The 27,953-nt window shown below is 49.0% G+C and overlaps 1 protein-coding gene across 4 annotated transcripts in view; it reads right to left on the minus strand.

The window, feature by feature from the left end:
• The window catches only part of LOC144721236 (uncharacterized), a 218,190-nt gene that overhangs the window by 83,327 nt on the left and 106,910 nt on the right, over positions 1 to 27,953 (minus strand). For 3 of the 4 annotated variants that reach the window (XM_078598690.1, XM_078598688.1, XM_078598689.1), the window contains exons 13-14: positions 27,752 to 27,811; positions 24,859 to 24,918 (exon numbers count right to left, since the gene is read on the minus strand). In XM_078598690.1, the coding sequence (XP_078454816.1) occupies positions 24,859 to 24,918; positions 27,752 to 27,811 (120 nt within the window). The remainder of the gene's footprint in view (positions 1 to 24,858; positions 24,919 to 27,751; positions 27,812 to 27,953) is intronic. The other variant, XM_078598691.1, reaches the window with a different exon arrangement.

Consider the following 27,953-nt stretch of genomic DNA (forward strand, 5'->3'; position numbering starts at 1 on the left):
GTGCTCTTGCAAGGCTTTTCGTAAGAACGCGACTTTCTTACTGCAGTGATTCGCTGTGGAAAAGGGGGCCATTATCGGCGACCGTGAGGCAAGACTTTTACGAAAGTTTTGCTCGTTGTCACGGTAAGAAATTACGCCCTAAAAAGTAGTTTAATTAAAAAAAAATTGTCCGCGCATTTTGACAGCACAGCAGGACCATCGCCACAGATTATAAAGTGGCGTAAGTACGATGGAAGATTTGCGTATTTATATACATGTTTTCTCAAAACGAGCTGGTGAAAATAAATCAGTGACAGCTGGTGCATCAATGTGCTTTGACTATTTTTTGCAGTGGTTAGCATTTCTGTTGAGTGTTCCTTCAAAACAATTTTGAAAAGTTATGGGAAATAATACGCTGACAATATTAAACCACAATCACAATTTTGAACTTTCATCCACGAAACTTCAGTTTCTAAAAAAAAATTTAGAGGAGTCTTTATGCAGATGTTTGGGCAGTTAATGTTTTAAGTATTTTTGCATGCGAAAATTTTTTTTAGCACTCAGAAAACCACACATATAAAAGAACGCTAAAATTATCCCCAGAAAGAACATCCAACACCGATTTGCTGTTACTCCCACCTATTCTAGCCTCATTTCCCAGTGCTTGGGTGTCTCAAACATTCCTAAACCTTGCTAAAACCAGAAATTCAGAATTTACACCCTTGCATAAGCCATTAGAGTTTCTAGACGACATACAAACCGTGATAAATGGGAGTGGTTGAACAGTGGTTTGGGCATTGCGCAATGAACCTGGCTACCCGAGTTCGTTTCCCGGTGCCGAGTGATATCTGGACCGGTCCCTCAGCTGCTATTTCGCCAACCTGGTGAAGTATGGTCAATCAACCTCTGTGGCCGACGCAACGCGAGGAGGCCTTCATCCGGCGGTGGATTGACAGAGCTGTAAATTGTTATCACACCTTCAGCAAGATTGTGCTTATTTTGATGTGACTTTCTCACAAGTAATGCAAGCAGGTCTCAAGCCAGGCCTGACACTGGACAGGGCCTTTGAGCCATTGCGACATTAAAGGTGCGGAGCTGACAAGTCCCTGTAATCCACAGCAAAAAAACTGCATAACCAGGCCAAAAGCTAATTTATCACCGCCTATTCCATATTTCACACACCGTTTACACGTGTGAAATGTCCATGGCTTGAGTAGATATAGATGCGCGATTCGTTTTCTTTATCACATAATCGATCAAAATTTCAATCTCACCCAAAATGAAAAAGGGTTCTGTTTTTTATTTTACAAAACTGTAAACCTTGGCCTTGTCAGGCAGATGTGCGTCCCACTCAGGGCTCACTGTGAAGGCTTGAACCTTGATGTCACATTTACACTGGGAACCTTTCAAGGATGTTAAGACTTTGGGCTCCTGATTCTTTGGAACAATTAGTTGCAAGGAAGGCTGAGCACAATTTTAAAAAGTGATCAATTAAAATTTTTACTTTTTCATTGCAAATTATAATAATTATGAATTCACTTTCATCATCTGTTTGCACTCTCGCGGATGGAACTCTTAACAATTTTTTTTATTACAATCCCTGCAAAATATCGTTAGTACAATATGTACATTTTTTTTACGATGTTTCTCCCAGTATTGCCACATTTCTGCCAAATGTGACGTGTTTCAGCAAACAGCGAATGTCTATAATGACAAATCAGCACTTATTATTTTCTGCCTACCAAAAGAAAAACCACACGGGCAATACAATTATAAGCCATCGCACAGTCAGATTGCAAGCCTCACTTTTCTTATTGTATTTAGCTTTTGTATTTGTTTTCTTTCTTATAAAAGCATGGAGAAGAATTGTCAAGGACAGCTTCATAGCTACACTCTTAGGTTTTTTCGGTAAAGTCACGTAGGTGAAAATAAATAATAAAAATAATAGAAATAATAATAGAAATCAAATAATAAATCACGACGTTTCGGAGGCGACACAAGTCTCCGTCATCAGGTGGGACCGTCACAGCTATATTTACTGTATCAAGCTTCATAGCTCATCGGGCTCTTCCAGCTACTGTCAAATGTCTACGCCTATAATATGACGATGTCAGCCATACACTTGCTTCTATAATCTCAAATAAATTAAGCAAGTAAAAATACTACAATACTGGTTCAGGTGGCATGATACCACAACTATATAGTCCTTCAGCACCTGTGATCTCGATTATAAGATGAATTAAAGCAAGCCCACTCACACACACATAGACGACATGTGGTAGACATCACCGGACACAGACTGAGAAGAAAGGAATGATTAGGTTTCCAAACAAAATGGAACCAATGTGGGTCTATACGTGACCTCTGCCGTACAAACCTCCCCTGCCTCCTCGTGCCCTCGTTACTCCTAACCAGATGATCCCTGAACCTTACGGCTGGTCCGTCACCCATGTAATTGCCCTGCAGCCACCGTTACGACACGAGAGGTAGAGTGCATTTAAATAAACGGTTAAAACAACATTTTGCTGTCTCACTTGAAAAAGACAGTTATTCTCAATGGGCGCCGAGTTAAACTGCCCTCTATCAACCCACTGCTGCATGAATCCCTACCCATGATTCTTTGTGCTTGGTGAGTGAAGAAGGGGAGTTGGGGGGGGGGGTCCGCCAGATCAATTTGGATATCACTTGTCACTGATGTTAGCCGTGGCCGGGTATCGAACACAGGTCACCGGATTCATACTGCAGTGAGCTCACCATTGTGTCACCGTTCCACTCACAATAACCAAGCAATCACCTGGTGCTAAATAAAATACAAAAAGGATTTGATGGCATTTGATCTTCTTAATAGAACAATTCCATTAATTCTAGATTTGAAGTTTTCGTGACTGCAAGGGTCCATACTCTTTAGTCTTTTCGGTAAAGTCACATAGGTGTAGTGGTGATACGCGCTGGGTGTATATGTCGTGTGCCAGCGCGTATGTACGGGTGTGTGTGTGGTGACGCGCGCTGACGGGGAGGAGCAGGCGTCAGTGCGCGGGTGGGGGTAGTGCTGCTGATTGGCTGTGTGCCGGTGACGCGCCCAGAGGGAGTGATCGGGTAGCAGCGCGGTGTGATTGGTCGGAGAGTGGAAACACGCGCTGAGCGGAACCGGATCGTGGGGATAGCGCGTGGGGATTGGGTAACGGAGGAGCGGTGCCGACGTTGAGGTCCGCATCCGCTCCGTCTCCCGGGGAGAAGGGGTATATAAGGTGATGCACAGAGGAGCAAGGGGCAGAAGTGGAACCATCTAAGAATGAAGACGAAGGTGTAGAGATAGAGCCCGGAGAGGAGAGAAATGGAGAGTAGAAGAGAGTAAGGTATAGTGTGTAGCCAGCGAGATAGAAAGGTCTACACGAGCTGAGTAATGTATAGTGTGTAGCCAGCGAGATAGAAAGGTCTACACGAGCTGAGTAATGTATAGTGTGTAGCCAGCGAGATAGAACGGTCTACACGAGCTGAGTAATGTATAGTGTGTAGCCAGCGAGATAGAACGGTCTGCACGAGCCGAGTATGCATACGGTGTAGCCAGCGAGAGAGAACGGTCTGCACGAGCCGAGTATGCCTACGGTGTAGCCAGCGAGAGAGAACGGTCTGCACGAGCCGAGTATGCATACGGTGTAGCCAGCGAGAGAGAACGGTCTGCACGAGCCGAGTATGCATACGGTGTAGCCAGCGAGAGAGAGGCAAAGTCTACACGAGGCGAGAGACGAGTGTAGCCGAGGCGCGGAGTCTACACGAGGCACAAAGAGCCGGCAGCACAGAATCCTGAGTCAAGAGAAGTGCGGTGTGAAGAAGAGAGGCCACGCGTTGTATTGTTACAAGTCAAGATTTAATAAAAGAAGTGTGTTCCCGTCAAGGAGTTTCCTGCCGTCATTTTCCAATACTTCATCTGGCGTCAGAAGTGAAACGGGCTTCCAAGTATGGAGACGAGGAAGACCCGTAGGACCCACGGGATTGACCGCGAGGAAGACCTGGACGACTCGGAGCCGCTGGTGGCGGGGGGTGAGGAAGAGGACTTGCCCACGCTGCAGGGTCCGTCGACGGCGCCGGCCGAGCGACCGGGGACAGACGCCGGGCTTCGTGAGGCGCACTCCCGACTGGCGGAGCTGCTGCTCGCCGCCGCGTCCATCTTGGCGGAGATCAGCTCGTCGGGAGGAGCGGGGACGGTGGGGGACATTTTACAAGGTCGCCCCGCAGATTCCCGCCAAAACGAATGGGGGATTCCCGCCATTGCGCCTGGGCCTACTTTTGGCGGGAACGGCGAGCGCCACGTGGTGGTGGGTTCCCAAGCGCGCGCATCGACTTCATCAGCGCGCGAGGGGGTCCGCCATCTTACGTCTGCTGCTGGAGCCGCCATCTTAGACACCGACGGACAGGCGGAGAGGAACCACGAGGCGGATGACTTCATTTTTCAGCAGCGCCTGCCCACGTTGTCAGCCTTCAAGGCGGAAGGCGGAGACTGGGGCCAATTTCAGCGAAGGTTTTTGGCGCATCAAGAGATGTCAGCGTGGTCCGATGCTACGGCGCTGCGGGCATTGCCCGCCATGCTGGACGACGATGCGCTCGCGGCCTTCAGGGCTGCACGGAAGTCGGACCGCTCCACGCTGAAGGATGCGCTGGGTTTGTTGGCCAGGGTCTACGGGCCTCCCTCTACATGCCGCCATCAGTTCTACGCAAGACGGAAAGCGGCCACGGAGACCGCGCTGGCCTATCGCACGGCGTTGCTGGCTCTTGCTGATGCTGCGTTCCCTCGGATGGACGAGGAGGGCCAAGACGCGATGGTTTTGGAGCAGCTGCTCAAGTTGGCGCAGGACCTGGGGGTCCCTATCAACACAGCTGACGACATTGATATTTCTTCTTTGAGAGTCGCCACGAGTATTCAAGCGCACGAGGCCCTACAACGGAAGCAAGGCGTTGGTTGCAACGCTGCTGTCGTCGCAGCCCCGGGTTTGGTGGTCGCCGAACCCCAAGTCGTCAGCCCACGAGAGGAGGCGTTCGCCACGGGACGACCAGGGGACTGGAGGCCGGGGGCCCGGTCGCCTCTGCGATCGGGCCGAAAGTCGGAGCAACCAAGATCTACTCCGACCCTCGTCACGTGCTATAACTGCGGCCTCCGGGGCCACGTGGCGTCCGGGTGCCGCGCTCCGCGGCAGCGCGCCATGGGAGCTCGGCTGGACGACGACCGAGAGCCCAAGTCATCTCTACAATCCCCGGCAAGTCGCGGCACCTCACACGCTCGGCCTGTTTATTCGGCACACATGGGACGCCGCGTTGCGGCGGAGGAGGGCCGGTTAAGGTTCGGGGATTCGGTTCGGCGAGGGGGGTTCGGCCGGGACCAGGGAGACATTGAATGGGCGGAATTGGGGCATAGAATTGTGGCTGCTTCGGCGGGTTCGTCCGTTGTTACGGGATCTATTGATGGGGTTGAGATTAGGGTGTTAGTGGACACGGGGGCATCGGCAACTATTATATCGGACCTCATTTATAATATTCTTCCAGTCCAATGTCGTCCGCTGCTTCCAGTGGAGGTGCCATTTTACGCCGCTAATGGGGGATCGTTGGGCATTATCGGTCAGGTTAGGGCGTCCATTTGCATTGGAGATATCAAATTATCGGGACCCGTTTTCGTTTCGTCTTCCTTGGCAGTTCCGTGTCTTTTGGGCACTGACTTTTTGGCTAAAATGCCCATTAAAATTCTTATCGATCAACGATGCATTGAACTGCCATCGGGTCGCCGGATTTCATTTTTGACGGGCCCTACTGACATTCGGACGGCGTGCGCTACGATACAAGCGGTGGCGACGCAGACAGTGCAAGTGCCCCCGGGTTCACAGATGTTGATTCCCCTCCGGTTGCGAAAACCATGGGTGAGGGAGGCTTCGGGACAGAGTATGCTTTTGGGTCCTTCTAACAAGGCTGTCGGGGGTCTTGATTTATCGGTGGCTCACACTTTGGTGCGGGCTGACAGGGATCCGTTTGTGATGGTTTTGAACGCGGGGTCGCGACCAGCTGTCATCCCGCAGGGCACCGTGCTGGCTCACGCGGCGCAGGTTCCTGGGGATGATGGGTTGGTTGCGCAGGTGGGCTCGAGCCCCGCGCGGAACGTTGAGCCAAGGGAAGACCTTGAGTGGGTCCATTCGTTATGTGCCGCCTCGGACGATTTGTCGGCGGCGCAGTTGGGTGCGCTGCGCGAGTTGCTCATTGAATTCTCTGATGTATTCAGTAAACATAAGTATGACATTGGGTGCACGGATTTGTTGCACCATCACATTGAAACGGGCGATGCGGCGCCGGTCAGGCTAAATCCCTTCCGACTGAGTCCCGTGGAGAAGGAACATGTTCAGTCGGCTGTTAACGATATGCTAGAAGCCGATATTATTTCACCCTCCTCTAGCCCGTGGGGAGCGCCTATTGTGCTGGTTAAGAAGCAGGACGGGTCCCTGCGATTCTGCGTTGATTTCCGTCGCCTGAATAAGATCTCTGTGGCTGACGCGTATCCGCTCCCCAGGATGGATGAGTCCCTCGATGCATTGTCTGGTGCGCGATATTTTTCGACTCTTGATTTGTTATCGGGGTTTTGGCAGTTGCCGCTCGACGAAGAGTCGAAACCTAAGACAGCATTTCGGACTCCAGGGGGGCTGTTCCAGTTTAACCGGTTACCCATGGGACTTCACTCCTCTCCAGCGACGTTTCAGCGACTTATGGAGCTGGTTTTGTCGGGCTTGCAGTGGGATACATGCTTGATTTATATGGACGATGTCATTGTTTTCAGTAAAACGTTTGAGGAACACCTCCGGCGATTGAGAGGGGTGTTCTTGCGAATGCGATCGGCTAAGTTGAAATTTAAACCGGCCAAATGTCACCTCCTTCGTAGGTCCGTTAGATACTTGGGTCACATTGTCGATTCTTCGGGGATCTCCACCGATCCCGCGAAGACGGATTGTGTCGGTTCGTGGCCGACACCTACGTCCGTTTCCGACGTGCGTAGTTTCATCGGGTTTGCTTCTTATTATCGGCGGTTCGTTGAGCACTTCGCCACTATTGCAAAACCCTTGCACGCTCTAACGGCGAAGGGAGTGAAGTTCAAATGGGGACCGGAGGAGGAGGCCGCGTTTCGCTCCCTCCGGGACGCCTTGGTGGGTGCCCCACCCTTGTGTTATCCCGATTTTGCCAGTCCCTTTTTGCTGGACACGGATGCTAGCAACACGGGCATTGGGGGGGGTGCTATCCCAAGTCGTTGGGGGTGTCGAAAGAGTTGTCGCCTACGGTAGTAGGGTGTTGTCTCCGGCGGAGCAGCGCTACTGTGTCACCCGGCGCGAGCTGCTTGCCATTGTTTTTTTTGTGCAGCAGTTTAGGCCATATCTGTATGGTCGTCACTTTACAGTCCGAACGGACCACGCGGCGCTACAGTATTCATTGAGGGTCGCCCAGCCCTCGGGCCAGTTGTCGCGTTGGTTGGAAGTCCTCCAGGACTATCAGTTTACGACTACGTACCGTAAGGGGTTGCGACACACGAATGCCGATTGCTTGTCGCGGTTGTTGCCTTGTGATGAATGCGCGTGTTTGTCGGGATCGGCGCGCTGTAAACCGACGCTTGCGGGGGAGATGGGGGCACTGGCTGCGACAGCGGGCGCACCGAGTGGGGAGGATTCCACTGCCTCTCAGGGTCGGGACTCGCTGCTCTCGCTGTCGCTCAGCGAATGGGGCCGCCTCCAGATGGCGGACAGTTCGCTGCTAGCATTGCGCCGCAAGGTTGGGGGTCCCGAGGGGGACCAGGAGCGTACCGGCTCCTATGTACTTGAGCGGGGCGTGTTATTGAAATGGGACAGTTTGTCCCGGCGGAACGCACTCGTGGTGCCTTCCGCTGTGAGGGGGAGGGTTGTCTTGGCGGCACACGAACGCCTCTTGCACTTGGGAGTTAACAAGACGCTTGCCCTGCTTCAGCGTGACTATTACTGGCCGGGGATGGGAAGTGATGTGGTGCATATTCTGAAGGGGTGCGTTGAGTGCGCCAGGCGTAAACCACCGGCCGTGGCAGCTAATCCACCGCTGCAATCTATTCAGGTCTCGCGTACCAACGAGCTCGTTGCACTCGATATTTTGGGGCCCTTCCCAGTCACGCCGAGAGGGAATAAATATTTGTTAGTGGGGGTCGAATACTTTACCCGATGGCCTATGGCGTGGCCTCTCGCTAACCAGTCGGCAGCGGCTGTGACGGATGCCTTCGTCCAGGGCTATGTCCTGGACAAGGGGGCTCCCGAACGCCTGCTGACCGACCAGGGTAAAAATTTTTCGAGTAAATTGTTGCAAGAGGTGTGCGATCTGTTGGGTACCAAGAAGGTGCGTACCTCCCCGTACCACCCGCAGACTGACGGGATGGTGGAGAGACTCCACAAAACCTTGACTTCCATGCTGTGCCAGCAGGTGTGCGAGGCACATGTAGATTGGGACCTGCAGGTCCCGGGAGTCCTTGCCGCGTATAGAATGGCCCCCCATGCAGCTACGGGGTTTTCCCCATTCTATTTGATGTACGGTCGGGAAGCTGACCCGCCAATAGAAACGCAACTTGGCCTGTCCGCTCCACGAACTAATTCTAATTTGGCAGAACATATTAAGTTTAATATTCATAAGCTGACAGAGGCGAGGGAGGCCGCACGGCTTAATTCGCGGGCTCGCCAAATTGCTAATGAACGGTTGCGGGCACGGAAGGTGTCCATGCACGAATGGAAACCAGGTGACAGGGCCTGGCTGCATTGCCCTCAGGCACCCTTGGCTACGTCGCCTAAATTGTTGAGACCGTGGAGGGGACCCGTGGAGGTCGTGCGCGTTGCACGGCCCCAGTGCGTTCAGATAAAGTGGGGAAAGCGCCGGTGGTACGTTCACCCCTCCCGACTGAAACCGTTCTCGCCTCCATATGGCCTCCCCTTGTGTCGTGATGGCCGGGCGTGTGACGTGACCGGCGACCCAGAGGGGGAAATGTCTCTGCCTGATCCACACGTATTGTCGCCTGATCTGCTCCCAGGTGTCTCGGAACTGACAGCTGCCGATCACCGGCGGCCGGATCTCCGCGGCGGGGCCGGCCCTTTCAGGCCCGTTCCGCGCCGTCTGGAGCGGCCGGAACCGCCGGACGGTCGTCAGTGTCCCGCCCCATACGATGGACCAGCCAGACGGACTCGCGCCAGGTCGTGCTACTTTGCATGACCTGCCTCGTGAGGAGTCGGGGCAGTTGGAGCGCCTCGTCACTGCGTGTAGTCGCAGGGACGTGGGGCGCGTTCATTTCGAAATTGCTCGTATCGTGTTATTGTTGACTTTTCGCGTTCATTGTCAATCTGTACATAGTTATTCTTGTTGTTGTTGTTGTTGTGTTATGTTACGGGGCACACTCGGGGGGTTATGGGGTTTTTTTTTGTTGGTTGTCGTTTTATCGTCGTGGTTGGTTGTTGTTAGCAGCCGGGCCGGCTGCGAGCTATGTGGGAGGGGGTGATGTAGTGGTGATACGCGCTGGGTGTATATGTCGTGTGCCAGCGCGTATGTACGGGTGTGTGTGTGGTGACGCGCGCTGACGGGGAGGAGCAGGCGTCAGTGCGCGGGTGGGGGTAGTGCTGCTGATTGGCTGTGTGCCGGTGACGCGCCCAGAGGGAGTGATCGGGTAGCAGCGCGGTGTGATTGGTCGGAGAGTGGAAACACGCGCTGAGCGGAACCGGATCGTGGGGATAGCGCGTGGGGATTGGGTAACGGAGGAGCGGTGCCGACGTTGAGGTCCGCATCCGCTCCGTCTCCCGGGGAGAAGGGGTATATAAGGTGATGCACAGAGGAGCAAGGGGCAGAAGTGGAACCATCTAAGAATGAAGACGAAGGTGTAGAGATAGAGCCCGGAGAGGAGAGAAATGGAGAGTAGAAGAGAGTAAGGTATAGTGTGTAGCCAGCGAGATAGAAAGGTCTACACGAGCTGAGTAATGTATAGTGTGTAGCCAGCGAGATAGAAAGGTCTACACGAGCTGAGTAATGTATAGTGTGTAGCCAGCGAGATAGAACGGTCTACACGAGCTGAGTAATGTATAGTGTGTAGCCAGCGAGATAGAACGGTCTGCACGAGCCGAGTATGCATACGGTGTAGCCAGCGAGAGAGAACGGTCTGCACGAGCCGAGTATGCCTACGGTGTAGCCAGCGAGAGAGAACGGTCTGCACGAGCCGAGTATGCATACGGTGTAGCCAGCGAGAGAGAACGGTCTGCACGAGCCGAGTATGCATACGGTGTAGCCAGCGAGAGAGAGGCAAAGTCTACACGAGGCGAGAGACGAGTGTAGCCGAGGCGCGGAGTCTACACGAGGCACAAAGAGCCGGCAGCACAGAATCCTGAGTCAAGAGAAGTGCGGTGTGAAGAAGAGAGGCCACGCGTTGTATTGTTACAAGTCAAGATTTAATAAAAGAAGTGTGTTCCCGTCAAGGAGTTTCCTGCCGTCATTTTCCAATACTTCATAGGTAAAAAAGAAAATAAATTAAATCACGACATTTCGGAGGCAACACAAGCTTCCGTCTTCAGGTGGCACCGTCACAGCAAAATTACTGTATCAAGTGGCCAATCATCTCCTGGATATAGTGCTACCAATCCTGTTTTCAAATTCCCCAGCAAGCGCCAAGGTCTACTCATTCAACGTGTGCCAGCTCTCAGCATGCACTGCCCAGTGTCACGTGCTCTTGTTAAATATTACAGAGGGTCACATACCTCAGTGGCATCACGATGGAGGTGGGTCAGACTGTGATTTTGAATTCCTTATGCTCATGCATGAAGCTTCAAAGATCATGTCTGACAAGCTTGGTACTCACAGCCTCTGTGTATAAAATAAGAGCGAGTGTATTTGTTTACTTTGTTTTGTCCCACTAAATATTCAACTGTTATTTAATTTTCATACAACGATTGGTTTGCACACTTCACAAACTCACAACCTTTGGAACTGCATTAAATTACGCATTTTTGGAATCGTTTTTGCCGCGCTAAAACCGTACCATTTCGTCAATCTCACTTTGTTTTTGCTTGGCCAATTTTGTTTCCACACTCAAATGTGCATCCTGGAAATGACAATCGACCCCAATATTCGCTTACCTGCAAATAAAGGGCATTGAAACACACCCAGACTGTGCACATTTTTTTACACAGGGCTCTCACAAGGTTGAGTAAAACTAACGGTTGAAAGGTTTATAGTTCAGCTTACATGCAAAGTTCTCACACTTGAGAAGTGCAATGTAAAATAACACATTTAAAGGACGACACGATATCTCTATCCGATTGTGTGTAAAGGGATTCACACATGATCTCCTGGCTGCAATAAAATTGTTCATCCTCTGAGCCACTTCCTAGACAATAATCCTGTCGTCTCTGACAAATCTCCTCTGATGGCATAGCCTGCACGCACGCCCGCACATTCTATACTGCTGGGGCAAGATTCATTTATTTCCCCACGAATTAAACAAAGAGCTCTTTGTGCAAAATTAGACTAATTGTGGGAGCTGCTCTCTTTTTTACGACGGCCATATTTCTCCATTTTCAAAGAACACTTGGAGACTTTTGCTTTTCTTGCATTCTCACACTGTTACTGTGCTAGGCTACTGTATAATTGTTTACCCATTCATCTGTTGCAAACCTACTGAAGCCCATACCTAGGGGAAACGAGGCTTAGAGGGAACATTGCTGTAATGAAATGTTGTTTTTAACCACATGTAGCCCGAGTAGCCGACTTACTTAGGGCCTAGCATTGGCCTGGAACACAATGCCCTGGGCTACCATCCCCACACCAAAAACAACTTCCAGCACTTGATACACTTTTCAGATTTTGATTTCTGGATTGTCATCATCAACTATATCCCAAAGGCGCCATCCGTGAAATGACGAGACGTCCTTCTGGCAGTCTCTCAGTCAGAAACATATGTTGTCAGGAGGAAAAAAATGCATGGCAGAACCCTTGCTGGTGCCACATCAAAAAGAGCCTCTCTTCACCGACACTCGACACCGCTCCTTCACGTAATGTAAGGAACGTCTGGCGCACATCGATAATCCAATATAGAAAGATGCAACATTTTGCTTCCAGAGCTGACAGCGGTCAACATTTAAAGTGTGGTCGCCGGCGAGCGGGCGGACATCGTCAACTCGATACACTTTAAGCGACCAATTTTGTGCGACCAAACGGCCCCGTGCATGTCATCACAGGCTCGCAGGGGGTCACCTATGAAGGCCGGAACGGTACACGAGGGGGTGGGTGGCCAGCACCACACCCGACCGCCTTTGTCTCCCCAGTGGTGATGTTTACACACCACACAAGGTACTCAATTGAGACTGAGTCGACCTATGGGAGGCCCAGGACCGGTTCAGATAATCGTCACTGGTGTTGGCCGTGAGCAGGAATCGAACCCGGGTCGCCGGGTTCATAGCGCAGCGTAGCGCTGACCGCTACACTACCGCTTCCCACACACGTACACACGCGCAAGAAACCTTTCTTCCGTTTAGGCCAAACAGTCCCACTCCTCTGCCAGGGAAATAAAGCGGTTGAATGCTTTCCAAAGTTTGTGTCCATTAAAATAACTCGGCTAAACGGTAATGCAATTCAAACAACGCTGCTGGCCGACGTCCACGGTGCGTCGGACGGCCGCCAACTTTTTTCGACGAGAAATGTCCTCCCCCTTGGCAACGGCATGGGCTAAGTGGGACGGAGGCAGGGTCCATGGTTGGAGGGAGAGAGGGAACTCAGGAGAGGAAAGGTAAGGAAACCCTCGAGGTGCCCGGTTAAGGGCTGCAGAGGGACGTAGGTCGAACTTATGTACGTATGTTTAACGTCTTCCCCACCCCCTTTGGTTCTTTCGGTAAAGTCACGTATAAAGAGAAAATAATAAATTAAATACTACCATACGACGTTTCGATTGCAACACAAGCAATCGTCATCAGGTATAAATGAAATCGAAACACAAATCTAGTATACTTAGAAATGTAATGTAATACAACAGAGAGTCGGAAAACATAACAGTCAACACCCTATCTGGTTGATTACGTTCTTCCTGAGAATGCTAAAAATTTGAGAGAGAGAGAAAAAACACAGAACCAGAGACATATAGACAGACATATGTCTCTACTAATATGTATGCTAGTATTTAATTCATTATTTTTTCTTCATACGTGACTTTACCGAAAGAACCAAAGAGTAATTCCTGCAGTCACGAAAGCTCCAAATTAAGTTTGTCTTCCCCAGCGAACGTAGCCAACCGCGCTAATCGGAGGTAGAGGCTAAACACGAGGCTCATTTGCGATGAAACCGGGCAGGTTTCAAATGTTCTTACGAACCCACCTACTGCACAGCTCCCCATGGCTAAAGTCAAGATACATGTGAAACCAGGGCATTGTATCATCGTCCTAGAGCAGTCCCCTCTCCACAGGGACGGCGGCATGAGTTCCTCTGCCAGCCTTGCCGCATTACCCAACCAAATGGCCGTCCATTCGCTTCAATTCATGCATCTGTCCAGAGTGTTGAATACCATCTTATTCATTCATTATAATAATTGCAAATTATGTATAACCCATTTTAAAACCACCAATGGAGGAAGGCATCAAACCATGACGTGTCAGCCAAGGGAGTTGTTCCACCATACTTCATCACGCTGGTCAGTTTGGGTTGGTGAAGGGGAGGGGGGTGCCTAGGACCAGTGGGGAGCAGTGGTGCAGCGGTTAGCGCGCTGCGCTATGAACCTGGCGACCCGGGTTCAATTCCCGCTCACGGCCAACACCAGCGACGATTATCTGAACCGGTCTTGGGCCTCACCTAGGTCGACTCAACCTCAAATGAGTACCTGGTACGGTGTGTAAACATCGCCACTGGGGAGACAAAGGCGGTCGGGCGTGGTGCTGGCCACCTACCCCCTCGTGTGCTGTGCTGGCCTTCATAGTTGTTCGCTAACAGCACTTGCCCCTACAGTCTGTTGAGGCTATGCGGGGGATCTTAGTATTTGTCTTTTTGCCTAGGACCAGTTGAGATAATATCACTCGCTACTGACAGTGTTGGTTGGTGAAATGCGGAGGGGAGGAAGGGTATAAACGGCAAAAATTGCTTCAGGTATCGTTCATCGCTGATGGTAGCCGTGGCTGGGAATGAAACTCGGACTGCTCAAGTTAAACGGGTTTACAGAGCAGAGTGCGGACCACTGCACACACACACACAACGCTCCCCCTACCCTCACATTATCACAATCATACCACAATCATACAATCGAAACACGATCACGTTCTTATTATCACAATCATGTTGTCGCGAGTGATATTCCAATTGTCCTCACATTATCCAGGTAGAGCGGAAAGCAATTCCTTTAAAAAGCTTAAGACACAGTGGTTGATGACCCAGACATATAAAAGGCATGAAATACTGGACGTGCTATACATCTATATGTACACACAAGCAGTGGTGAAAATACATTCACGACAAAATAGTGGATTTTGGCTTGTGTTGAATACTGTAACGCACTCTGGGCTCGGATGACACACCGGCGATTGTTCCCGTGTTTCGATTTTTCACACAAACCCACGGACTCCTCCATCAACCACGACGCAGCGACTTGCCAAGGCAACGAGCTTCAGCCGCTTCGTGAACGCGCGAGGTGGTGACAGAGGTAAAGGTGCAGCCCGGCAATTCCTTGCTCACCCCACCTGCTGCTGTCGAAATGACCCCCACAGGAGCAAGGCCATACACAGCCATATTCTTAGGTTTTTTCGGTAAAGTCACGTAGGTAAAACATTTAAATTAATAAAAGTAAAATAAAACAAATTAAAAAATTCACGACGTTTCGGAAGCAACACAAAAACGTCGTGAATTTTTTAATTTGTTTTATTTTACTTTTACTAATTTAAATTTTTTACCTACGTGACTTTACCGAAAAAACCTAAGAATATGAATCCTTGCAGTCACGAAAGCTTCAAATCTAGAACATACACAGCCACTCTACGGAGGGTTTTTTTTTGGCCTACTCTTCCAGGCAGGCCAGACGACGCCACGGAAGAGGTTACCCACACTTTTAACCCCCCCTCTCTCCGACATGCGACCTGCCGATCGACTAGCCGTGGTGTGCCCATTCATACGGCTGGGTGAAAAAAGGGGGCCGGGTGGTTTATAATAATAAAAATAAAACACAATAAAATAATTCTCACGACGTTTCGGCCACTCTGTCGCCTCGACGGACCTGGTTTTCACCTAAGGACGGCTGCTTGCGTTGTGGCCGAAACGTCGTGAGAATTATTTTATTGTGTTTTATTTTTATTATTTTATTACTTCCCTTCCCTTCTACGTGACTTTACCGAAAGAACCAAGAAGATGAATCCCTGCAGTCACGAAAGCTTTAAATCGAAACGTCCCCATTGCTTCAACTGTCACTCGGGGAGATCGAAAACGACCACCCCTGCACTACAAAACAAAGCAGTGTGCCAACCATTACAGCACATCAGCACCGCCACCACCCCCCGCAACTTGCTAACGTGCCCCACAACGCATCTGTTATTGCCGCCATTGTTGCGCAGTGCTCAAGTTTATATTAACCACGAAGCGGTCGTGTGCAGTGTGCCAGGTTTTTAACCCTGGTCAAAAAGCACGGGATTAATTTTGGTCACATTTGGTTGACACGGACTTATCAGATGGGGCTTTCAGATCCGATAAGGGGAAGGAACGTCCGTGCTGAAACACGACTATGAATTGGAATGCGGCACGTTTAAAAGCACCGTCTTGCAGATAAAAGCACCGCAATTCTGTCGCGTCTGATTGGATCGGCTGGTGCAGAAAGCGTTGTAATCCATCAAAACTTGCTCCGAAGGATCGTCGGAGATCCTAGTCCACAAGCGTGGAATTAATTCAATGGTCTCCTTGAGCTGCAATAAAATCAGATTAAAATACACCGTAGACATGACAAAGACCCCCCGGATAGCCTTAGCAGACTTTTTGGGCAAGTGCTGTTATAGCGAGCACCGATGAAGGCCGGCACGGCACACGAGCGGGTGGATGGCCAGCACCATTCCTGACCGCTTTTGTCTCCCTCGTGGTGATGATTACACACCGGTACCAAGTACTCATTTTTAAACACAAGACTAGAATGTTACACATTTCCTTCTGGGTTAAAGTAGCAAGCCATTGCACCATTATTCACAATACAAACTGCCGTGCTGCGTTAAACATAAAACAATTAAACAACCGAGCTTAATTTAAAATCTGTACATATTTTCAATAATTCAAAAACGATGAGTCTAATTTTACACGGCACGGTCTCAGTGTTTAGTCTGAACTGTCACTTGCCATTTGGATTTGAGTGATGATTGATTCTTTTCCGAACGAGGTCTTCTCAATCTCATTGTGGATGGAGAACAAATGTTGACATTACACTCGTACAAAAACAGGGTCACATTTATCAAGCAAACAAACACAAATTGGAGACACCATGTGACTGCCAAAAAATCGGAGGCAAATTTACCAGAAGGAACGATGGCCGATGGACATAGACCGGTGACTGCCTGGCAGCGCGTGATATGGCAGCCACGGGGACACCGACTGTGGAGATTGAGCGTCAAGACTAGCTCAGGTTCGGGATTGAAATGAACTGTGGCATCGCAGGGACGTGAGAGATGAAAGCGTCGTGCGAAGTCCTTCTCATACCTCAGTGGATACTGGACATCTGTGAAAAAGAGCTTTAACAACTCATTGGATTCCGCCAGCTGAGAAATTATTCTCTCATTTGCCCAGCAAAGCTGCGATATGTCTCAATACTCCTTTTCAAGTGGCTCATTGTGGCGATGTCTGGCCAGTTGTGTTTTTGTACGTGCGTGCAGTATGAAACCAGAGTGCGCGGAGAAAACTAAAAACTCTACACAGCTGGCATGCCCGAATCCTCCTTGCTATTCTGCAACTAAAAGCATTGTTCCGCAGATCTTATGCAATGAATAGCTCCCATCTTCGCATGACCCACCAACCTTGCCTCCAAGTCAGTGGATGACAAACTTGTGCCACCATGCTTGGCGGAAGACAATGGCGAGGAGTAGGAATCTAACCATTCACCCCTCTGGCCATTTGGTACATTTTAAAGATTTGGGGTCAGATTTCTGTAACAATAATATTTCGCATTGCACCGTTTCCTTTGCACTGCACGTCTTGCTTGTTCCATCTAATTTTTCCATCCTATTTGTTCCGTTAGCCTAAACATACACGAAGATATCATTTGAAAAAGCCAAAACGTATCATTTCGCATAGTGTGTAAAGCTTAAGAATCACTTTTAACCGACGAATCAATGAATCGTTACACATGCCTCATCGCGCTCGTAATCCCCCCCACCTCCCTTGTGTCAGAGCAGAGAGCTTAGACCGTGCCGAATCGGATGGCATTTCATACTCTTACTGAAACTAAAGATCTACACATGCACAAACAATCCCTCTTAATAAATGCAATGAAACCAAGTGTTGCATGGGATGAGCTATCGATCGGGAAGGAGGAGGGGAGCGGAGGCGAGGGCCTCTAACAAGTAAACCCGTAAAAACAAAGTTTTTCACTATAAATCCTTTATATGCGTGGAGGCTAGAGTCCTCTCGTCCTCTGGCTTGAGATGGCTGCCACCTATGGGTCAGATGATTGCTTGCCACCATTAAGCAATTGGTAATTACATATAATTATTTTTTCCCTAAAAAGTGTAAAATTTAGGAAAAAAAATTTCACGAACATTAATTGTCACGCACAACAAGTCTGTGTGCAAAATGTCAGCTCGATTGGATCACGGGAAGTGGGTTAAAAAACGACCGAAAGATTTGCACGGTCCTAAGCAAGCAAGCGAACTTAATATAAAGGATTTAATAAGTATAACCCGTAAAAACAAAGTTTTTCACTATAAATACTTTATATGCGTGGCAGCGAACTTAATATAAAGGATTTAAAAATATATTCGCCTGTGGAGGACGCGGGAATCGATCCCGCGACCTTTGGCATGGGAAGCGAGGGCGCTACCAACTGCGCTACTCCGCCACGGCCTGTGGAGGGGTTACGCTCTGGGCTCTTACACTCTGACGTTCAGCCAAAGCCATGAATGCGTTCTATTTGAATATATGTAAAATATTTTTTTTTTGCCTAAAAAGTGTAAAATTTTGGGAATTGTTTTTCACGAACAATAATTGTCTGGCACAACGAGTCTGTGTGGAAAATGTCAGCTCGATTGGATCACGGGAAGTGGGTTAAAAAACGACCGAAAGATTTGCACGGTCCTAAGCAAGCAAGCACGCAAGCAAGCAAGCACGTGAACTTAATATAAAGGATTTAAAAATACGAGCCAACGGCAAGAGACAAAACGAGCGGCAGGGAACTCAGCTGCAGGGCCCCGAGTGGCGCTCGGCACTGGGCTGGAGGCAGCTTCATCCTCACGGCCCCCCACCACAGCTGCTGCCACTGCGGCAATCATTGCGGTCTATTAACTGCGACTACAGCAGCGAGCGCCCGCACCACTTGCCGCCGTCTACCGAAGCAAGTGCCGGCGACGCTGTGGCTTGCTCGTTTATTTTCAACCGAAATTTAGGACAAACCCGGTAGCCGCGAACGAACGGTTTGCAGAGCGTCCACAGGTTTCGCGTGGATTGTAAAAGCTATTACCAAGGCAAGAAGCGAGCATTTTCTTTTTTTTACTTAGCGACCACTAAAACTATAAAAATACAATTTCATGCACTTTCAGTTACATTTGCATTTAAAACGTAGACTTACACGGTGCCTTAAAAGGGGAATCAAAATAATATCTTCACTCACAAATTGGCTAAAAACTGCACTGAAACATAAAAAATGGCATTAAGTTAGGCAGTGTTCTCGTTATAAAAAAAACACATAAACCTACAATACATTCATGTTAACGCTGGCACAAAAACATATTTTTATTCTTTTAGTTAATATTGCATCTATGGTCATTATTAATATATTTTTTTCTTCTTCTTGAATGAATTGAGACAAAACATAATTGATTTATGTTCAAAGATTACACACCTGTAATCTTAAAAAAAAAATCCTACACTCATTTCAAAGATAATTCATGCAGGCGTTAATATTAATGGAAGGCAATTTGAACATTTGTTAAAATAAATGAAACACAGGCAATTCCCCCGCTTCTGCGACACCAAGCATTCCTGGAAACCCACAGATAACTGTAGTGACATCACGAGCTGGTGTGTTTCTCCTTTAACCAGCCATATTTAAGAGGTAAAAATCCACACAAAAAAATTGAGAATAACAAAAGCTCCACGCCAAGTCACATCAGAAACCAAGACCGGCTTCGTTCAAATGTGTTCGGAGCCGTGTCGGAAGATGCATCGTAAATCAAGTTTACGCATCGTAATTCAATCCGTGGTGGCATTATATAAACGTCGTAAATGTGGATCTTCGTACAATTGGACCGTCGTAAACCGGAGAGACCGCCTGTAACCCTGTGTGTCCGGACTTTTGGACCACCGTGAATATGCCCACATCCCTCGCCGTCACACGAACAGACGGGCCAGCACGGCACATGTCGTCAAGTCAGAATGGGATTTGCGCTGTGCAAACGACGTACGGACACGCGTGACCCTTTTGATTAAGAAGAAAGCCCTTTGCTCCGCTTTTTTTTTCCCTGGCAGATTACAAAAATCTGTCACAATTACATACAGACGTGGGACCACAGAAACGGCGTAAATCACAAACAGAGGGAGAAAACTGCCACGTGCTTGGCGATTCGAGTCGGGTTCGATGACGAAGACCTGGACAGAAATTTCAGGCTGAAGTCATTGGTCTTCTCTCGCGTTTTTTCCCCACGCGGAGAATGTGCTCGTTGACTTGCTGCAGCATGACAGCTATGCAAGGCAGCATTCCCTGTTGGGTAATTGCCCGGAAATGTGTATTGTGCATGTGCTCGGGCTTAGGGCATTAGACAAGTCGGATTTTATGGCCCATCCCAGGACAATGAGAGACCCCTAATCCCTATTAATCAAAAATACGGACCAAATAAACGAATGCGGTGAGCGAACGCAAAAGTGGACAACGAAATTGCCGACCAACAAAGCCAGAAACTCAAGCAACATAACAATGTGATTGGGGAAGAGTGTATGTGTGTGTTGCGTGATGAGACCTTAGAAAGGGTCATACATGACTGGAGGACCAAGCATCGGGCAGGGCCTCAAAATACCCAGTCGTACGCAACTTGGCCCCACCAGACTCGCGTCCATAGCAACATCAAACATCGACAGGGCACCCACGCATCCAAACGCTTGGCCAGGAATCTCAAGGTTAATCTTAAGGGTGTGGTTCTGTGCGTCCAGCAAGGGCAGGCATCCTGGGGGCAAGCCGAACTTCCACTGGGGACAATGTTCTCCACTTCCCAAGGAACGCATGCTGGAATACTCTTGCGCAATTTACTTTACGCTGATGCTACAACCAGAACAGCTGTGGTGAAAGAGTTAGCGTGCGACTACGCGGAGGTGCATCGCTCATAGCAGAATACAATGTTCACGTTTCATGGCTATGGCTTTCGATTCGTAAGTTGCACGAAGTCGCTTCTGTAAAACCCTCGAGTTACCAGAGATGCTGCATGTGCCATTGTGCCAAATGGGAATCAACCGCTGAATGAAACCGCGACTCCCCCCCCCCCCCCCCGATTCGTGCCAATCAAATGGTAAGATGGGATAATCACTGGGCGCCTATTGAGCAGTAAACTATAATCCTACACTCCCTGCGTGGTCTTACAAATGACACTGTATAATAATTGATTCATGTATGTCTTTTGAACGCCTTTCGCACCGCATGTAGCCAACCGCACTAATCGGAGGTGCTTTTATTCACCCAGGCCAGTCTCACTAAGGATGAAGACTGTTTTTTTAAAAAGAGATTATTGCTTTGCTTGAGAACAAAATGAACAAAATAGTCAAGAGGGACAACATTGAAACGCACAGCAGCAGTATGTGTACGCCTGTAGAGGCGGCAAGTGACGGCAGGATGGAGTGCCTTCGGGGAAAACGTCATTTGACAACGAAAAGCAAAGTAACAATGTGGATGAATGGAAATGCGTTTCAATTAGTGCACGTTGCTTGCGAATGGTATGTGCTTCAGGAAAAGCACTGAAAACGGCAAACAAAAAAAGCATGGAGTGGTGCACGCTTGGAACCGCACTGCGAGACAGGCACAGAAACACGTGGATCAGGGAACAAACACACGCCGGAGACATCATCTTGTCTGCTACGGAAAGTGGGCTTTGGCGAAACACCTCACGAGGAGGGATAATCGCTCACGGATGGAGACTGGTGATGCTATGGCAAGACAAATACCACCCATATAGTAGCATTGAAATACTTTCTGGGGCAAGTGCTGTTAAGCGAACGGCGCCTATGAAGGTCGGCACGGCACACGAAGGGGTTGGGTGATCGGCACCACGCCCGGCTGCCTTTGTCTACCCAGTGGCGATGTATACACATCGCACCGGGTACTCATTTGAGGCTGAGTCGACCTAGGGAAGGCTCAGAACCAGTTCAGATAATCGTCACCGGTGTTGGTGGCCATGAGCGGGAATCGAACTCGGGGCGCTAGATTCGTAGCGCTGACCACTGTCCCGCCGCTGTGGAGATGGAGCGGTGAGACAAACTCGTGCACGAGCGAGATGGATCACCGCATCACGAGTCGACGTGGGGAGGACTTCATCCAGCAATGGATCAAATATGGCTGATGACGATTTCTTTGTGATGCTAGGCCAGAACCCTTTTTGATTCATTATACTCGGTGTGGGTATTCCTGCAATGCAGCCACATGAAGACGGAATAGTGAATCACAACCACATAATGTACGAGAGATGACCACTTACAGGGCAACAAGGTGCCTGTAGGAAGCAGTAGAGCAGGTGCATTGCCTCTACATCTGTGCAGAGCCTTGCCGGTTATCGTCTCATATGCACGGGTTTCCTCTGGGTACTCCAATATCATCACGTCACATCACGAGCAGGAACTGCTCAAAGAGGCCTTGAGACCCAGCAAGGCTTTTCTAGGTCAACGAAGCATGATGATTATTGACTTTTTTCTAATCATTCTCATGAAAAGTAGACCCTGCCAATGAAATGTAGAATGCCCATCAATGGGCTAGAAGTTGCCAAAACAAATTAGTGGTACCATCCCATGGGGTTTTCCTTGCAGCTCCAAGAGAGACTCTGACTTGACCGTTCGATCAGACTGGCTGGCAAACTCACGGGGCACTGAACATAGAGCTTCCCTTAACCCTTTCCCAATCCGATGACGTACTTGTACGCCATCAGATATTCTTACAGTTCTGTTCCGATGACGCGCATGTATGTGATCGGAATGGAATTGTGGGGAAAAAACTAAAATAACTAATATAACTTTATCAGTTCCGAGGCTCCCACAAGGCCATGTGGGAGGGCGTGTGGCATAGTTTGGCACCAGCAACCATAGAATGTGGTCGTGTCGCTACAGTTCTCTGTGGTGAGCACAATGTCTTTAAAACCACGGCGCTACGCTAACCGCTTGCGTGTCCCGAGATTCAGCGGTGAACGGGACCCACCCTGCAACTTGCAGACATCTCACAACGGGAAAGGGTTCATGTCACATATGGCGCTTACAGCTTCCGCAGATTTCTAGCCAGCCCGCTTCGTCGGGGGCTCAAGCGAGACTGGTTATTAAGCTCAAAGGCTGTGACCAGCGCGAGCCCTAAATCCGCCCTCCCCCACATCCCGCTCACCTCCGCTCTGCAGGTCACCACATCGGCAAGACATCAGAATTCCACGGAGCCGAACGCATAAAGCCCCAAGGCAATCCCACTGAGCCCATGCGAGCGAGCAGGTCGGCATAGCCACACCACAGTGGCCACAGCACGCAGCGTTCTCACATGACAACAACAATAACAACAACCTCGGACGGGCAAAAAAAAGAGCTAAATTTGGCGACGTCATTCAGCCACATACCATCCCTCTCTTGCCTTGCGCTCCGCCACCAAGAGACAGGTGACACGGGGACGGACACTCGGTGCCCGTCGCAAATGCCGCCTGTGCACATTTGCGAATGTTTAAGAGGACGAAGAGTCCTGCGGGTGGGCGACACCGATCTATGACCGACACTCAAGTCGCAGGAACGCACGACGACAAAAGCGTGCGAGTAGGTAGGCATCCGATGTTTCTCAAGGCTGAACAGTAATTCCAGTCCACTTGGGAAGTGGTCAAATAAGCAACAGGTCAGTTCGGTGCTCGGGAGGAGATCTGAAGAAATATGTTCGAATGTGTAATCAGAGAAGATCGTTTATTCGGGCGTGGTGGCACACGCCTGTAAATCCAGTGATCAGGAGGTGCAGTTGGGTGGTTGAGAGATCATTGAGAGCTTGAGGGGTTCCTCATCTCCAAGGCTATGAAGTGGCCACCATGTGGCAGTGTAGTGACGAGGTTCATGACCGGTATGTGTGGATTTACGAGCGTTATCGGTGGACACTCCAGTGTCCTCCCACGAGAAAAAACACTCAAAGAAGAAACGGACCAAACATTCCAAGCAAGACCCTCCATAAAAAAAATAATTTACACTCGTGGACATTGTTAACAATATAACTCACCTGAGCAATACAGTGGAGCATTATGGGAAATAAAATAAATAAATATGCCATGCTCAGTGGCAACACTAAACAGGTCGAATAATGTATCTACTCGTTGACTTATCCATGGCACGAATCGAAATAACGAACGGATATCCTGAGTTCGGTAGGGAATAAAAAAAAAATGTATGCAGTTTGATCTCGCACAGGCAGTAATTACACTTTTCTCACCTGTGGTGTACCGTCCCATTAGTGCCACGAATGCGGGTGTTAAGTGGTCTAAAAATAAGCTTGTTAACTGGAATAGATAACAGGAGCTAAATCAGGCAGTGAATGCACACGGAACAAAAAAAAACGAAACCCCACTATGTATGAATGCAATCACCGAATCATAGCGTGTTGACCCAAGCATTAATCTGCCAAGTGGGAACAACTGAAAATAAGTGTTTAACAGCAGGAACGAGATGTGCTTCCATTGTAAATGAGTTGCACTCATTATATGCGACTTACTTGTTTTCTCAGATCTCCTGCAAGGCATCACAACATGTGCTGCTCAATTAGCCACTTCTTATCTGGGCTGGAGTCACTGCTTGGTTTTGAGAAGCCGTTATAAGCTCCCCCCGTATAGCCCGAACAGACTGTTGGGGCAAATGCTGTTAGCGAGTAGCACCTATGAAGGCTGACACGGCACACTTAGGGGTAGGTGGCCAGCACCACGCCAGGTCACCTTTGTCTTCCCAGTGGCGATGTTTTACGCAAAATATCTTAGCGCAAGTTGTCAATTTGTAATACTTGTAAAGGCCGCATCAGCCACACGTAAATTAATCCAGACTCAAAGCCCCCCCCCCCTTGCCATAGCGCTTTCCACTCACCGACGCCCCGCCACCCTGGACGCAAAGCAGGCAAGTTGTGGGAGCGGCACATCCGCAGAGGTTCGCGGGTTCGAGCTCAGCGGCCGCCCCGATTAATACTGCGGCTCATTAACCCAACAATGCGTGCCGTCTGCATTACAGTGGACGTCAAAAGATCACGTGATGCTATGAGAGAAAAAAAGAGTAGGCCCACCACGTGTGCCGACGTCATGGTCCAGAAAAGAAAATGTCCCCGCAAAGTCAACCCACGTGGCGACATCGCCCCCAACTGGCAGACTATATTCGTCTGTGAAACACAGCGCCTTCATGCTCACCTTGCGATGTAAGCACGGTGTGGATGTCACGTGTCGTTTATTATTAGTCTTCGGTGTAAAATGCCTTTACCTGAGCTGTCTTCCTGAGCTTGGCTGCGAGCAGTCCCAGCCTCTCCATCCTGCGAGTAGCCTGCCCGGCGTCATCCCGCGGAGGAGCAATGGCATTTGCGAACAGCAGCAAACAGCAGCGGCAGCAGTAGGGACGGTGAGGGAGGGTGAAAGGAGAGCCATGTGCCGTGGTCAGAACGGGTCAAGCGATGTGTGTACCGTGTGTATGTTGAACTTCTTTCGCCCCGTACATAGCCAACCGTGCTAATCGAAGGTGCGTTGGGGGGTGGGGGGGTTAACAAACTAAACACATGAAGCAGTTCTAAAGAAAAGAGTTGTCAATCTAGATGATTTAGTAGTGCATAGCTCCAGCGGCTTCCGAATATCGGAAGGAAGAGCGTTCCAGACGGCCGCAAGGGGCGACGCGTCCCGGCCCGTGGTGATGGGCGGTTTGGCGACCTCCCTTCACTGCGATGCCCATCACGCTCTCGCCGCTCTACCAGTGACCCAAGCCGAGCCGGACTTGACGTATCCCAGATGTAATCCGTTCAATAAAACCAATTGTACTCCATTAAGGGAGATAGCCCCTCGCTCTCATCCTCTCCTGTGAGCAACCCCTTGACGAGCCTTGAAAAAAATCATGAGGCTATTACAACAAGACGATATTGAGCCCAAGGTCCTATATATAACTCTGAAGGCAGGAAATTGCTCAAAACATTGGTACACTTTTCTAAAGAATACTGCCAGCTAAACTAACGTGGGGCATTGGGTTATAATTGTTATTCTGTAAAAAAGTATAAATACATTTGTAACTTTAATTATATGTTTTTTTTTATATTGTTGTTTCAGCACTACAAAGGATAACATAGAGAGGGATAGGGTGATCATTTTCTGTGAATTTTCTTGTGGATTCATTCTGAAATCGTCGCTCTCGTTTTTGGGATTTCTTGTACCGCGGTCTGGATTCTCACATTCAAGCTGGACGTGTGACCCAGACCAGATCAGCACACGGAGAGCGCATTCATGAATAGATACAATTTTCAGCAGACAGCTTTGCCGAGCCGTCTGAGTTTTAGGAGGACAGATGAGGTCCCGCATGCCCAGAATCAAATCTAAACGCTCATTGATCTTCACAGCTGATAAGTAATTTATTCAGGTCTGGCAGGTCATTAGAAAATGCTATCATCTATACTGCATAGCTCCTCACACATGCAGAGTTACTCATCACAAATATCACTTTAGTTCTCAGAATTCCAAATTAAACTTGCCAATATGCTGCTATTTTAAAAAAAGAAAACGTTTTGTCAACCAGCTGGAGTCCCCTTGATTTTCACTCCACTGCTATAAGAACATTATTACTCAGAGGCATTTATGAAGACAACGGACTGATAGGCCAGTCCTCTCCTTGGCAACATCACCTTCCAATATCAAAGCATGACAACTTTAGCATTTATCGCCAGGGCACTGGAGTACATAAAGGATCCCATGCCGCGTTTTGGCAAGGCAGAAGAATCAAGGTGGCATGGGCTCACAAACTTGCCGGTAATTCTTTACGTTTCCCCCAGGCCATGTAGAAAATGGGCTTGGCTACGGCAAGCCACGGCTCAGCATGAACGTTTAAAATAAAAATTGAAATAACAATGAAGTAAAATGTGCATAAATGTAGTCGTAGTCCTCCTAAAAAAATTGGGTGTGCGCACGCTAGCATGTCTACAACAGGGCTCATGACCCGTCACGTGAAATGTGCCGAGTCTACTCTCAACATCAGGTCACCGGGAGACATTGCTAGTTCTATCGATTAACGTGCCATAGGGTGGGGGCAGGGGTGGAGTGGTTAACACACTTCGCAATAGCCCATGTTTGAAAATGATTTGCAATATTATTATTCGTGATAATGTATGATTGTCCACTAAGACATCCATCGTGAAGGAGGCAGCAATTCCCAAAAGGGGATTTGGCCGTGTTGATTTCCAATGGAGGCAAAGTGCTGGAAACTCCACATTGAGATGGTATGACCCAATCCATCTGCACTGGTGACTTGCATCAAAGTGGTATCCATTTTATCAATCCTGTACAAATGGCAGGCCAAGTAAAACTTCAGTGCGAGAGTTGGCGAAGATATCAATTATAGAACATCATCTTCCGATGTTCAAATGGATTGGACAGGAACTGCCAAGCTCATCTCCATGCGGACAAAACATTGATTAGAACCACTTTGTTCAAAACCATGTAAACCATCAAAAAGGCAATTAAGCAATTAATTGAGTTCATGACATCACCCCGCTGTGATGCCACGAATTTAAAGTGGGAAGGTTCACGGCAACAAGGCAACGTAGGCATTACACAAGGCTTTGGGTGCGCGGCTATCTAATAGGGGTAGAGTGCTGACGTATGGCAAGCCTCATGACAACACATTACAATCACCTTTCCCTACTAAAGGAAAGCCCTTGGCTCGAGCTGCGGGTCGGTGGCTAGAAGGGGAGAAGCGGCGGATGTACCGAACAAGCCGATTAGTGGGAACGATGTGGGGCGTTTTTTTACTTCACACAGTTTGAGCCGAGGCCCAAAAAGGTCCAAAGCAATCAAGAGGCCGGAAACAAACAGTGCTGATACATCACGTTGTGACGCACGTAAACACACAGTGGTATTTTTATTCACTTCATTTTGATTATTAGTTTTTCTATCTACGTGACTTTACCGAAAGAACCATGGAATATCAATTCCTGCAATCACGAAAGTTAAGCCAAAACGTAAACACACCGTCAGCATAAGCAAAAAGGGTTATGAAAAGCAGGGGATAGACAGATGGGGAATGGGCTCACTGCCCCATTTGAGCAAGGTTTTCAGAGCTTGGGCAAACAGCGGATTGGGAGGTAACTCTAAAGTCGGGCATTGCGAGCGTGTCATGTGCTCACCTCGCAGGTCTTCTGGCTCTTCCAGGATGGTAGAAAGGCATTCCTCTTTATCTCTTCTGTCTGTAGGCACAAAGACAGACATCCCCTGCCGTTTAGTCTCCACTGACTGCCTGCTGTTAGAGAAATGACCATGAATGCTGCTGTGATACGCCAGGACGTGGTGAGGCCCGCTAGCATAGGTGCAGTCTTCTTTTTTTCTTCT

This window comes from Lampetra planeri, chromosome 11, assembly GCF_965212315.1.
Source record: "Lampetra planeri chromosome 11, kcLamPlan1.2.h2, whole genome shotgun sequence".
Taxonomy (NCBI): Eukaryota; Metazoa; Chordata; class Hyperoartia; order Petromyzontiformes; family Petromyzontidae; genus Lampetra; species Lampetra planeri.